General features: G+C 44.1%; 1 protein-coding gene across 2 annotated transcripts in view; it reads right to left on the bottom strand.

Moving 5' to 3' along the window:
• The window catches only part of LOC148031819 (biotin--protein ligase 2-like), a 131,484-nt gene that overhangs the window by 93,446 nt on the left and 22,453 nt on the right, over window positions 1-15,585 (bottom strand). For both annotated transcript variants that reach the window (XM_087685492.1, XM_087685493.1), the window contains 2 exons: window positions 14,474-14,720; window positions 14,337-14,398 (listed from right to left, as the gene is read on the bottom strand). In XM_087685492.1, the coding sequence (XP_087541618.1) occupies window positions 14,337-14,398; window positions 14,474-14,720 (309 nt within the window). The remainder of the gene's footprint in view (window positions 1-14,336; window positions 14,399-14,473; window positions 14,721-15,585) is intronic.

Genomic DNA, 15,585 nt, shown 5'->3' with positions numbered 1-15,585 from the left:
GGAGGATGCCCTCTTTCACTTTTTCCATTTCCCCTCTAGATTATATGTTGAGGGTTTTTCTCAATCTAAAGACCAAAAGTAACAACTTCCACTAGACCATGAGCATCACCTACAGCTATACGATCCACCAACTTTTGCATTTCACCCTTTCCAAAATTTGGATTAAGTAGCAAACTAGTCTCATGCAAGTGGATCTTGCCATCTTTAAACAAAATCAAATTCTTTTCCAATGCATCCCTTTAATTCTCACAATCCCTGCACTCATGCTCTATACTATCACACCAAATACATGGGTGTACAAAGCCTTCCCGAATTAGGCTTCTTAGTGTAGCAAACCGACCCTTTTCTTCCATCCTTGCAAGCTTCAACTGCACGTCACGCATGCCCTTAACTACTTTATCCATTTGATCCTCTTTAACCCAAGCAAATGTAGAAACAAGCTGCTTTCCTGCATACTCTATAACCTTGATAGTGGCCGAAGGCATAGGCTCAACATGTATCCTAGCCCATCTCCTTTATCTCTTAACAATCAAAGAGACAACATCCTTGGCATCCCGCCACTATGTTTTTGAACCTTGCTAAGTGGCTTCATCTTCAAGAAACTCTTCCAAGCTCAATTGCAAAATAGGATTTGCAGCCTATAGAAACAATTCTATCTTCTTAGATTCAAGAGCCTGCTACTCTACTGTATCCAACTGGCCAAATCTACACTCAAACTCACATAAAAGCACTACAAGACCTAACTAACTCTATGAAAATCCTCCTAGCCACCAAACCTATATCTTCAATAAAAATCTCTTCTTTCAAAGCCTTCTTGAATTCATCCCATCCTGCATCTTTCACATAAATTTCATTTATACATGGCTTCAACTCATGCACTACAAGCTACACACAATATTGGCTCACCTTGTATGGAGATATTCCATAGAAATCCATCTTCTCAACATAGATCTTCAAATATTTAGGAGTATTTCAACCATCGAACAATTTCAACTGGCTTTCCACAACCTGCAATCTTTAGTGGCAACAGATTCATGCTTTGAAATAGAGTCTAGTTGCTGCTACTACTACAAATATGCAATAAAAGTCTATGATAATTGCCTTGCATCATCCTAGGTATTGGTAGCATCTCCCATCCTACAAAACTCTTCTATAGACCTTTCACGTCGAGTTCACCAAAAATGTCAAGGGGTTAATTGTGTCTGGCCTAAAACCACCAGGGTTCTTGCAAGAAGAGATTACAAAAGAGAGACAATAGATTCTACAAAAGATGAAGCCAAGAAGCAATAGGAACACAAGAAATTGAAGAAACCAAACTATGGTTTATATTTATTGCAATAGAAGTTTGGCTTTGATTCAGTACAACATATACATCCACTTGTAGACAAATTTCTAAGGCTATGGCTCAGAGAAAACCCAAATTAAATCAGCCCAAAAGATTCAGTGATTGTATACATAAGTCCAAGCACAAAAAACAATGTATCTTTGTCCCAAAATCAAGCTCCAAACATGTATAGAACAGTCCAGATCCAAAAAAGCCTGCATACATCAAAATATCCTAACTTGAAGCTTCAAAAAACTCCTTTTTCAGCCCAAAATCCTTGTTTTGATTCACCTACAGCAGAGCAATAGGTGAAATCTCAGATCTATCCTCAACATCCCTCTAATCTAGCACTCTTGAGCAATAGATTGCACCCGAATCAAGGTAGATCTCATTAAGCAAGCAGTGAACAGCAATGAGCAGCTTGTAATCTCTTTACAGATCAGTCCACAGCAGTCCAAAGACTCTCAATTCAGTCCCTCTCCATGCATCCATACACATCAATAAGTCTTCTCCCTATCTTCTTCCAGTTATGCCCTCCTTTCTTCTTGTTTGTGGCCAGCAGAAACATTCAAGCCCCGCCTCAATGCACACAGCAGTAGGGCACTTGGAACAGGCTGCAAATTGTGGTCTTCTTCAACCCGTTGCAAATAAAAAGATTGCGGAAAAAGCTATCCCCCCCCACGCACACACACTCTCTCACTCTCATCATCTGTGTCACAATGCACGCAGCTAGCTCTCTCTCTCTCTCTCCCCCTTCATTTGTGAGAGTATCAAAAGGAATGTACATAGTGGGAGGCAGACCTGTCGTGAGCAATGTACTAACACAAGGATGTACCTATCGTAAGGAGTACCTATTGTGAAGCACACCTATCATGAGGAATGTACTTGTCGTGAGGTAGACTTGACATGACTGCACCTGTTGTGAGGCACCTAATATGAATGTACCTGTCATACTCTCCTGACATGAATGAGTTTTACTTTTACTCTCCTTACGAGAAGTTTTTTCCTCCAGATTTATTTCCTTTTATTTTATGCACCTATGTTACACAGTTTGGGCACTTATCATGTTTTACACCTTTCGGGTGTGAACACACACTAGCAACCCTAAGGTTTAAGGTTGTACTTTGTACTTGCACCTTAGACTCTTTGATTATTGCATTGGATGTCATGCTATCACACTCACACACTCTCTTCACTGTCACTATACTCCAAGCTGAGTTTCAATCTCTATACATTCTCTCACCTCTCACATTTGGTATCAGAGCTGGCCCTCAACTCAGCTCAGCTCGTAGCCACCGCCAACTGACCCACCACCTCGCAGCTGTCCTCAGCTCCACAGCTATAGGCGACATTTGGCCCCACTAGCAGCTCCAGTTTAAAGCCAGCTCATCTGCCAATTTGGGCAGCTCGTCAGTCTGCTTGTGCCAGCCCCACTGCCTGGACCACCTGCGCCACCACAGCCATCCCACTGCCAGGCAGAGTCGCCACCACCAGCCGCTCACCCTCTGGTCAATGCCACAGGCACCCGCCACCTGAGCAGTCACTCGCCAAGTCTGCCTGAGCCACCCACATGGCCCCTGGCCTGTCCGCCTGCTGCAGGCACCCGTCACCTCTACTGCCCCTAGTTTGGTCGACTGTGCCGCCAGCCTGCTCCTGTCCACCCCCTGCGCCTAACCACCACAGCTCCCTGCGCCTCATTCTGTAGGTGCCACCAGTGCTATAGGCGCCCTCCAGCTCTACGCTCCCAGTCTCTGCCCCAGGCACCACCTACTAAATGCCACCAGCACCCGCCACCTCAACCAGGTTTACTGGGTCTGCCAGATTCAAAGGTAAAAATGAAATATCTTTCAATTTTTCTTTTTTTTAAATCCGGATTCCAGACTTCATCTTCGGGAAGGGGCTTGGACCCACGTAACATCTCTTTGCTCTTGTAAGTGTCTAGGACACCTTTTTCACAGAGATTTTGGGAATTACGAGTTAGAAAATTAGGGCTTTTGTTGTCAGCTCAGAGATTGGCAAATATACATCAGTGACTGTCTACAATAGACTGATTTTGTGCATTTTGGGACAAGAATTTTGGGGCTTTTGCATTTTCAGTGCTGCTGAGCACTGTTTGCACCTTGGACAGCGTGTACTTCAGACAGTTTTTGAGTGTATGTGATTAAATTTGCTAATTATAGCTAAGTGCTTGCTGTAATTTCTAGAAATTCTAAGATTTCCAGGTTGGTCCAGCTTGAAGTATTGCTCTTTTGCTCCTGGAACAGTGAAATTTACCATGGCAAATCAGAGAGGTGATGTATTCACATATGTGTCCAAGAAGGATAGGTTGGATAGCAACAACTATTCTCTAGTCTTTTATGATGAAAAATGTGCTGATTGCAAAGAATCTTTGGGATTATGTCAACAGTGAAGAAGTTAGGCCTGGAGTTGTGGCTCCTACTACACCTCCTCCAGAAGGACGTGGACAAAGGGCAACTCAGCCCGCTTAGCCTGTTCAACCCACTCCAACTCAGCCACTTCCCAAGAGATCAGCAGCACAAAAGGCATGGGACACATGGGATACTCAGGCTTTGTCGCTAATTGCATTGGCAGTTCAATGGTCCATCATCCCACACATTCGTTTTGCAACTTCTTCACGAGAAGCATGGCTGACCTTAGAGCAAATATTTGCTAGAAAGAACACGCTTCTGTTTCTTGAAGAAAGAGCTTGAAATTGTGAAGATGGATGAGGGCGATTCTATGCTGGATCATCTAAATAAAATTCAAGACTTGCGTAAGCAACTTATGAATGTACATGAGTATTACTGAAATGCGCAATTGATATCTACAACTTTGAATTCATTGCAACCCTCTTATTTGGCTTTTCATATGGCCTTGAACCTCACCATGAGGATTTCCCCACAACCACTTACCTTCCTTCAATTGGTTAGTTTGCTCTTAGAGGAAGAGCAGACAAGAAAGAACAGTGGTGTGGATGTTATAGCATCTGAGCAAGCTTTTATGGCAAGCCAGCCAAGCCCAAAATGCTCCACAAAGCTCTAGGACTTCAGGTACTTCACAAAGCAGTAAGAAACAGGGAGGCATGTAAGCCAAGAAGGGCAAGTGCCACTATTACAAGAAGCCAGGACACTACATCACAAAATGTAGAAAGTGCATAGCCAGGGAAAAGAAGCAGCAATCAAGGATATTTGTTTCTGATGCACCTTCTATTGTTGTTGAGTCCATGTCTTTTGTTGCAAACCGGAACTATTGTTTTTACACATGTAGTTAAGACTCTTTTTAGGCTAATAGAGCATTTAGCTCTACCGAGGATGCGAGCACATGGTTTTTTGACAGTGGTATTCTAAGCATATCACATCCCGCAGGGATTTTTTTTTTCCGTTATTGCAATCCCTGTTGGCAAGTCTGTACAGTGTGCCAAAATAATACATCATACCCTGCTTGAAGCATTGGGGAGATTGTATTGACAGCCATTGATGGTTCTATTCTCCGTTTGCAAGATGCCTTATTCTTGCCAAGCATAAAGAAGAACTTGTTGTCTATTTTTCTTTGGCAAAGTGTGATTTGTAAGTCACATTTGATGATGACGGATGTATGGTCAGAGATAAGGAACACATGACTTTGTTTTTTACTAGTACTTTATGTCATGGGTTATATGAGTTAGATGCTTATTCAGTTGATCAGTCGGTTTATTTACTTATGCAACACAAGGCTAGACATTCAGTTTGCAATTTCAGCCCAGAGCAAATATATGCACTAGCCACGCATGTCACATTGGCAAGCTGTCAAGCGTGTTTTTTGTTACTTGTAGGATACTAGGACTCTTGGATTACTTTATGCCAAGGGGGAACCATTGTATTTACATGCTTACAATGATTCTGATTGGGCTGGTGATTATGATTCTTGTCACTTCACTAGTGGTAATTGTTTCTTTCTTCGCTCATCTTGCATCTCTTGGCTTAGCAAGAAACAATCCACTGTTGCCACATTGTCATGTGAAGCTGAATACAAGGCAGCTTTCACTACCACAGTTGAGTGTGTGTGGCTGGGACGTTTGTTGGCTGATTTAGATGTATCTGTCATGGAGCCTACTCCTTTGTTCACTAACAGTCAAAGTGCCATTGTAGTGGCATGGAACCCAATGTTTCATGCACGCACGAAACACATTGAGATCCACTATCACTTTGTCAAAGAGAGGCTACATGTAGGTGATATCAACCTTGCCTATTGTCCTACCACAAGTAATGTCACAAACATCATCACCAAAGCTCTTCCTCATGACAAATTTGAAGCATTTCACAATGCTTTCAATTTGATCTCCTTTGGTGGATGACCCTTGTATCTTGATCACTCTTCACTCTAGAGGGGTTTGTTGGGTTTGACTCATGCCTACACTCACAAAGAAGTGTCCATGATCCTCGGTAGGACAATGGGACACTTTTTACTCTCCTTACGAGAGGTTTTTCCCCCCAAATTTATTTCCTTTTATTTTATGTGCCTATGTTACACATATTGGGCACTTATCATGTTTTACACCTTTAGGATATGAACACACTCTAGCAACCCTAAGGTTTAAGGGGTTGTACTTTGTACTTGCACCTTACACTCTTTGATTATTGGACTTGGTGGCGTGCTATCACACACACACTCTCTTCACTGTCAACTGTACTCTAAGCTGAGCTTCAATCTCTGAGCATTCTCTCACCTCTCACAATCTAATACCATGTCAAAAGTGGTGCAACAATGGAAGCATAGACAAGTGCTGAAATAAATTGCTAAACACAAGATAGAAGAGAAAGAAAATAGAAAAACACTACAAAAGAAGAGCTCAGAGATGTGCTCGAGGAATGGAGTCCATATACCAAACACGAGAATGATGCATACAACAGTGAGTCTTTGGCTCCTAGGCGCTAGCACTAGCTCCCTCTCTCCACAGAACTTGTAGGTGATGACGTGTCTAAGGATAGATGGAGAGCCAATGCGTACTCATACAGTTTTAGGAGCCTTGGACAAAGCTCTAGCTCTTTGACACTTCAGTCATACCAACACTTCTATATGGGGTCTTGATATGGGAATTGATCCTCTTACCACACGAGGAGAGCCACACAGATCAGCCACTACCCAAGGGAGAGGAGATACATGAGGGATGGGAGCAGATGGAGAGACCCCTAGTACTGATGATTTCACGAATGATCTGGAGTAAATCCTCTATACCACATGGGATTATTTGAGAAAAGATGAGAGCACCACCCATAGTGGCAAAGGCCCTTTTCCAAATAGTGACTCCTACATCGGCTCTCAGACTTGCCAAGATAGAGATACTCCTAGCTCGCACTAGAGTCATCTAGATACCTAGCATTACAAGGGGACGTTGAGTGCTGGTATGCTCAGACAGAAGCATGGTTACAGCTCTCAGACTTGCCAAGATAGAGATACTCCTGGCTCGCACTAGAGTCATCTAGATAGCTAGCATTACAAGGGGACGTTGAGTGCTGGTATGCTCAGACAGAAGCATGGTTACAGCTACATGGATTACACATGGGTCACCTCCCACCATTATAGTACAGCTTAGATTGCCCTCACTTGGAGCTGAACTGAGAGGAGCTGAACTGCATCATCAGGATGGAAATTATTCAGATACACACAACAAGGACATGATGACACCTACTGAGGATCTTAGGACAAAGATGGCTTTCTCCCAGAAGCACCTTCTGCACATAACCCCCGATGGCTTTGTTATCTGCCCGAGATACATCGATGCACACCTGTCTCATGGTGTATGATGCACGCTGAAGTTGAGTGAAGGACGACCTCATAAAATCCACATAGATCAGCGAATATCTCCTCCACACCGTAGATCTAAAGAATAGAGGTCAGCCAATGACGGATCTTGGCAAGCACAGGAATCCGACCTATGAAAAAGAGAATGGCACCTCATTCATGAAAAGCTAAAACGGAGCGAAGAACCTCAATTGGCAAGCACAAGAATCCGACCTATGAAAAAGAGAATGGCACCTCATTCATGAAAAGCTAAAACAGAGCGAAGAACCTCATGAGTCGGCACTTCTATGTCCAAAACCTCCTCCACACAGGCAAGGATAGCTTGATGATTATGCTCAACATATTCTTCTAGAAGGGCGTTCGCAAACTCAAGCAACGGTTCACAATCTAGCTCTTGCAAATCCTACAAAGCAGAACCCACCTAAGCATATGAGCAAGGTGGAGAATCACCCATGTCAGAGGCCTCAGGAGCAGCATTAAACTCATCATGAAGATGCTTGCTGCATTTGACAGATGGCTGGGCATCAAGGTGGGGCAAAGCCACCTCATCGGTGTAGGTTACCGTGTCTTCTTCATCAGCCACATCTTCTTCTACTTCCATGTCCAGACCCCAGGGCTGCAAGCAATGGCTCCATAGCAGGCAGATGCAAGTCCTCCATCAAAGAGCATTCCTGTGAGGTCACCGTCCCTCCGTCTCTCACAGGCTGCCTTGCCCAACACACAGCTGGCAAAGGAAATTCACAGAATCCTTGTGTCGTGCAGTTAGAGAAAGCCGACGAAGAACAATGTGCACAGAAGAATCAGTGCTCAGCCTTGAGCAGGAACCTGTACAGACAGGCAGGATAACAGGGCAGTGCTCCCCACAGGCAGGGCGACCTTGGCAAGTACGCAGGAGGGCAGGCAGACACATGCAGGAAGGCAGGGTGGCACCCTGTGCAGGCCGCGCAGAGTTCCACAGCAGCTGGAAGATGCAAACAGGCCATGAACAGTCTGCAGGCACCTAGCAGACCAGCAAACAGGGCATGGGCAGTCTCTGGGCAGGAAACACGGCGTCCAGCAGGTGTAAAACCCTAGGCGATGGGTCAGACTGCTCTCTCTCTCTCTCTCTCTCTCTCTCTCTCTCTCTCTCTCTCTCTCTCTCTGTGTGCCAAACAGCCTGCTCTGCATGCTGCAGGAACAGGAGGCAGGAGGCTGAGATGCAAGCTGGTGGCACACAGGTCCCAGTCCCACAGGAGTACAGGGTGCGCAGGGCAGGTAGGAAAAGCTTGGCGCAAACAAGCAGGGTTTGTCTCTCTCTCTCGTTACCAGGGTCAGGTCACAGGACAGTCAGCACACAAGTCAGGTTGTCACCTTGCCTCACTATCCTGATCGCATCTCTTTTTTTTTCATGAAGAAAATTGAATTGGATAGTGAATATTTACATCAGACCATCAGGCCAACATTCTCTCTGTAACTCTTACTTTCTATTACAACAGACCATCAGGTCAGCATACTCTGTCTCTCTCACTCTCTATGTAACTACTATGTACATGAGGCCTGCAAGCTCTCAGAACAACCAGAACAACCTATTACATGAACAGTACTAATAGATCAAGCAGAAAGAACAACTGGAATAGAGCGAACAATCGCCAGCCATGGAGCAGCAATATCTGGAAGAACCAGGTCCGCTGACATCATAGAGGAGATTTGCCATAACACTATTCCACGCACACAGGCCACATGCCCATGGATGCTCAATGCTGCATCAAAAATAAAGGCATTGCGAGTACACCATATATGCCACAGGGCTGTCCATCTAAGGAAATGAAATAGGCAGGAACAATCTGAAATCAAAGAGGGCATAGAGGATATATTTCCCATAATCCAGGAACGAACCGATAGGCGGTGCTGAGTCACCAAGAACCACACACGGGAAATGAAATTCCAGATCTGTCGCGTCACAGGGCAAGAGACAAAGAGGTGAAGCAATGTCTCATCACACGTATTGCAGAAAACACAACGCCCAGTAGAGATCTTTCGGGCATGGAGCATTTCACCCGTTGGAAGACCCCCAATGAGCAACCGCCACATGAACACTTTTCCCTGATATGGGACCTTAGACTTCCAAAGCTGGATAAATCTTTCCCGCCACTTCATTTTATTGTCCCTACAATGCCATAACCTATTCACTTTGCCCATGACCCATTTCTTGGCTTCCACCATCTGATGATATATATCTGATTAGCTGACCTTTTCCCAAAATCATTAGGAAGCACAAACATCTAGTCACGCCAAGGATCCAATGGTTGTAACGAAGGCAAAGGAAAGAACCTCTGAAGACTGTCCTGGAGGGACGACCAAATGTCCCTATATCCACGAGGCACCCTAAAGTACTGACGAATACGCCTAAAGGAATAAAGACGGGTCTGCCCCCCCAGGAATAACACCATCACGGACTGTCTTCAACCCCAACATAGCCATCCGATTGAACTTGTCTCGCTGCAAATCTTTTAGTGGCCAATCCAATAACCTCAAACAAGCCAGTATTTCTTCTTGCATTGAAATTTTCCTCTTTCCGAATATCCAGGGGGACGCCAAACTGCAAAACAAAGCATCTCCTACCAGGAAGCTATCAAATGAGAAAGGAGAAAAGACTGAGAGACCTTTAAAGGCCTTGTAGAATTAAGCGCATGCCACCAAGAAGCATGAATAACCGTGCTACCATGAGAAAGGAGAAAAGACTGGGAGACCTTTAAAGGCCTTGTAGAATTAAGCGCATGCCACCAGGAAGCATGAATAACCGTGCTACCATGAGAGATGCCAGTGTTTTCTATGAAGAATTTGGTAACGTCTAACCAAGGATGACACAGAGTACATGGACTCTGCAACAAGGATAGCCTCAAAGCGGCCATATGCAAATTGACATCTAGCAAAGCTGCACCCCCCATCCTTTTCAGAGTGGTCACATGCTGCCAAGAGATCAATCGGCCATGAGAGTCTTGAGAGACCAACAATAGATGTAGGGAGGATTTGACCGCCAACATAACTCCCGATCTGTGTGGAGGATGACCACTAAAGAAAACTGCATAATCCTTATATACATATGAAGATCTAGCCAAAGCGTGTTGTTTATGCTCCACAACACAGAAAACATCCCATTTTTCAGCTAGCACCACTTTCCACAACCGGTACTGCTTTTTGCCCGAAGAAATACCTTTCACATTCCACAGAGCAATTTTCATAATGAATCACAAATGAAAAGAACTATTGAACCGCCGCTTTCCCTTTCCCTTTTACATCAATAGCTTTGGCAGCCTGGAATCTCTTCATTTCACCTCGAATAACATCAACAAGATCTGCCCTCTGCAAGCCGACAATGGAAGCATGGGAAGGGAAGTGTTGTTGCTGGGAGTGGAACACATCCCAAGGAGGCACAAGCCTCCCACATGCATCAAAGCACAAAGCAAAATCAAAAGGCCTTTTATCTTCTAGTGCCGGAGCACGCGAAGATTGGGGTTTTATATAAAATCCCTTTCCTCTACATTGAAAGGTTTGAGTGATAGGGGGTGGCAGAGGATGAGCAGGAGTGGAGCGAGAATCCTGTCTTGCATTACGACGAACAACTGTAACCCAGGAATCCTCCTAAAGAGGCAAGTTCCGCCCACCCACAAGCGAAGCACACTCCCCATCAGCATGGGAAATGTCCTTCTTGCCTTCATTACAATCATGTTGAAAAAGCTGCTCAGGATCAGCCACGGGCTTCTGAATCGTCTGCTGAGAGAGGTGGTCTTACATTTCCATATCTGGGTCCATAGAGCATTGCCCTACCTCCATATTTTTGTCGCATTCCGCAATGAAATGGCCCAATTGGCCACATCTGAAACATTGTCCTGCAAAAGTACCCCATTTCAACTCATACACCAACGTTTGTAGCCCTGGAACCTCAAAACGAATCTTCGTTGAGCGAGGTTTCCCTGTATTCCAAAGCATACATGCCCTATTCCAATTGCGGAAAGCCGGTCGAGGTTCCACCAAAACCTCCCCAATGGTTCTCAAAACTAGAGGGAGGAGTCTCCAAAGATGCGCAAGGAAATCCACCACCTCTACCCAAATGGGGAATGCATGTCTCAACACCTCTTGAAACTCAGCCATGGGCCTCCAAGGGACCACATGAACTAGTTGCCCATCCATAAACAAAGGAATGCGTTGCATAATAAGAGCCCATACTTCTGCAGAACGAAAAAGAACCCCTTTGGGCCATCATAAATCTCTTCCACCAGGGGAACCTGCATACGCCCTGAAACTTATTCAGAGCACTGTTCAAAACTGGCAAGCATAGACTGCAGCCAAGCACGAATTCTGGTGATCAAAGGGGTCATTCCAGTAAAATAAAATATGGCTGCCCTCTCATGGAAAGCAACTATCTGTTGTAGAACCAAGTCGATTCCCATGACGGCAACTACTTGATCCCCATCCGGTAGTGTGTTAGCTTTATCCTCATTATGATGGATATATTCTGACAAGATGATTCGCAGTGGCCAGCATGAATTGTAAAGATCCATCGGGCTGTGAACACGAAACATGTACCTCTGGCTGAGACGATTTCAGGCCCAAGACCGGTTCTTCAACCGATATCCTACAACGTTTAGCCATCTCTTCACTATCCTACAAAGGCCCGAGTTCATTAGCCGAGGAATCGCCATCCGGATCAGTGAAGTCTTTGTCATTCCCTTGCCCAATCTGCTGATCGAGAAAGGCCATGTCGATGCCATTAGATTGCAGAGCCAGAGTGTCGCTTTCCATTTCGTCGCTGGTAGGAGAAATCATCCTTATAGAATCAAATCGAAGGTGCAGGCAGTGTCAGGGCGATGCAGACAGTGTCAGAAATGGTGCAGCCTAGGCCAGCCTTGTCCTTCTCTCTCTCTCTCTCTCTCTCTCTCTCTCTCTCTCTCTCTCTCTCTCTCTCTCTCTCTACAGGGGCAGGTCTGCTCTCTTTATCGGTGTGCAGAGGCAGATTGCACTTACAATAGGAGAATGTCCAGTCCGCAGGCTCTGCTCGACAGCAATCTTCAGCCCAGGCGCAGATCAGTTGCTGCAGTTACCTGACCTGTGGAGGGTCGCAGTCGTGTGCTCCCAGATCCTGGCGGTTTTGCAGTACGCTGGCTCCTCTCTCTCTCTCTCTCCCTCTCTCTCTCTCTCTCTCTATCACAGAGCAGGACTCCGCAGGATGGAATGATGCACACCAGTTCGCAGGACGGTTCCAGCAGCTGTTCACAGGTGGGCGAGGGCAGGGCTCAAGCAGGGCAGAACAGACCCTGCGCTGGTGACAGAAGGTGTTAGGCAGCGCACAAGGCAGGTACACACAACCGCTGGTCAGGGGAAGCACGTCCGCAGACAGGAATGCACGTCCACAGGTCCACCATCGCACACTCTCTCTCTCTTCTTTTTTTCGTAAATCTCTTCTCTCTCTCTCTCTCTCTCTCTCTCTCTCTCTCTCTCTCAAAGCACATGGTGGCAGGATTATTGTAGTTTTGTGGATGTCCACAAAGCATTTAATATTGCATCCACTACTAAGGAGGTTTAATGATATCAAGGTGCCTTGTGAGCTCATTTCACCATTGGGATGACTGCCCACTATGTACAGCTTTCTTTGATTGTACATGGAGAGGCTCTCTCTCTCTCTCTCTCTCTCAAAGCACATGGCGGCAGGATTATTGTAGTTTTGTGGATGTCCACAAAGCATTTAATATTGCATCTACTACTAAGGAGGTTTAATGATATCCAGGTGCCTTGTGAGCTCATTTCACCATTGGGATGACTGCCCACTATGTACAGCTTTCTTTGATTGTACATGGAGAGGTCTCTCACTTTATTAACAAGAGAGGCAAGATAGGAGTCTTGGCAGGTACCTAAACACCACTACCAATCTTTGTTGATGATATTGCATATAGCAAACTTCCCTAAGGAAATGTGGAGGCATTTGGATGTATTACAGGAACATACAAAGGCTTGAAAGCTCATTCGGAAGACCAAGCTCATGATCTTTAATACCTCTACCCAATGGGGAATCGATCAACACCCTACACACGACTCACAAGTTGTGGAGTATGCCACTTTTTATACATAACAGAGGGCCTTGCTCATTGGTCCAGCTTTCTCTAAAAGGCTAGCTGCTGAGATGAGACTGATGCAAGGATATGTAGCACTAAGAGGTCTAGAAGGATGTGCTCACAAGTGCAGTTCCAGAAGCCTCAGATCACCAAGCTATGATTGTTTGATACTTCAGTCATACAAACTCTTTTATATGGAGAATATGTATGGGGACATAGCTCTAATCACAAGGAAGAAGGATACGCTCACAAGTGCAGTTCTAGGAGCCTCAGACCAAGCTGTGGCTCTTTGATACTTTGGTCATACAAACTCATTTATATGAAGAATATGTGAGGGTACCTAGCCCTAATCACAGCAAATGCACAAGAGTGTCTTCTGATGGTTAAAGGCCCGCTGAGACAGTTTTCAGTTTTATTGATAGCCAAGATAATAAGCAGAAAAGTATCATTCTACATGAGACGAAATTAGCAGCAACTAGTCCCACAATTATACCCTTGACAACTGTCAGCTGCATCTCTTGTAAACTGCTTGCAAAAGATCAAGTCATTGTCATCTTCACCATAACAACGTCATGCTGTGGCTTCTGATTATTTCATCTCCTTGCTGCTCGTCTTGAGTGGTGCCATGGCCATGGCATTGACTTATTTCCTACACACAATTCTCAATCTCCACCAAAGCCCTGTGCTTTAGCAAATAGCTTAAAAAGAATGATGGATGAAAATAACGTTGTCCACCAATAAATGTGTATACATGACAGATGGTAGCATATTGAATGACACTGGTACATATCTAACAGCGTGCCAAAAAGAGCACAGGATCATAATCTGATAGTCATAATCATTACTCCAAATACATGCCACAAGCTGTAGTATACCTGCTATCAGCATGCCACAAGTTACTCTATTAAAAAGATTACAGTACTTGTAATGCTTGTTGTTGTCCATAAGATCATAGCAAAGCAAATCCATAAGATTATAGTTTCATTTATAGAGATTTGAGAATGAGAATGTGGTAAAACAGGATGCCTAACAGTTGCACCCCTTACACAAGATAATAGCAAACAATTAAGAGCAAGAAAAAACACTATGGGACAAAGACATGAAAATGTGATTTTGTCTTGCAAACAGTCTACAAAGATTACCTTTTCCTTGCAGTTGAGAATCTGCTACACAGACTGTCCCTAAAGGGAATGAACGAAAATGTCTGGAACAAGACAACCATCAATGATTGCACAAAACCATTTCTCCTATGCATAAGACACAAATATTCTGTACGTACTTAGACAAAATTGTTTGTGTAGATGGCAAGCAAGGTGACCAAAGAAGGCATCTTCCAAATTGTACTGTAAGCAGTGCTTTAAAATAGAGATCTTTGTTGAAACAATCATCTTCAAAAATACCATTCTGCATGTCATTTTCGCACAACAAAACAGCTTCGTCTGAAAGATTGATGTCTTTTATAGTATCATTTGAAATTACACTCTGGCTAAGGTTCCCAATAGCATAGATCTGAAACTTAGAATTTCCTGCATGTATCAACTGCAAACTCAAATACAAAACAATATGAAGACAAGTATTATATTGGCAACAAAACAAGCTTTCCTGATTCCAACGAATAGCAAATGAAATGAAAGAGCTGTACATATGATTGGTAGGATTGATCTCGACTGAAATCTGATGCCTAGAGTAGTATATATATACAAGTAACCACACAAAGTTCCAAGCTTGTAGTTCTCTATTTTCTACCTTTGCTTTAAAATTTCAGTTCTGTTATTAATTTTTCAGCTTCCCTTTGGGATTTTCCAATAAAACATGTGTTTTGCCAGAATCAAGACTCAAATATATCAAAACTCAATTGTTCTGCTGCCTACTTCCCTATTTTCTACCTTTGCTTTAAAATTTCAGTTCTGTTATTAATTTTTCAGCTTCCCTTTGGGATTTTCCAATAAAACATATGTGTTTTACCAGAATCAAGACTCAAATACAACAAAACTCAATTTTTCTGCTGCCCAATGATTTTTTGCCAATTGGGTGCTCTGAGCTAGGTGGTTGGTCAAACTCCCTACCATCTTGGTATTCAATTTGCTTCTGGGGTGTTTGGGTTGAAATGTCCCCCAAGCATCCAACCTGCACATGAGACACAATGGGGATGGGCATCACATTCTCCTCCCAATTATGGAGCAAAATGGGCTCACTCTCGAGCTTAGGTCCAGCATACCAGGTCACGATAGCATTGTACTACATTAATTCCTATTTCAATCCCCATTTACAGCCCCAAAAAGACTTTATTTTTATTATTTGTTAGCATCTGGGACCACCCAAGACAACCCAGAACCACCATAGACAGTATTAAGCTAAAAAAGGAGTGATTCTCACTAAATCTTAGTTCGC

Source organism: Lygodium microphyllum, chromosome 9, assembly GCF_053477565.2.
Source record: "Lygodium microphyllum isolate KBCC chromosome 9, Lygodium_microphyllum_v1.1.10, whole genome shotgun sequence".
In the NCBI taxonomy this organism is placed as follows: domain Eukaryota; kingdom Viridiplantae; phylum Streptophyta; class Polypodiopsida; order Schizaeales; family Lygodiaceae; genus Lygodium; species Lygodium microphyllum.
The sequence above is the reverse complement of the archived record's forward strand: the minus strand, read 5'-3'. Positions and strand labels throughout refer to the sequence as shown.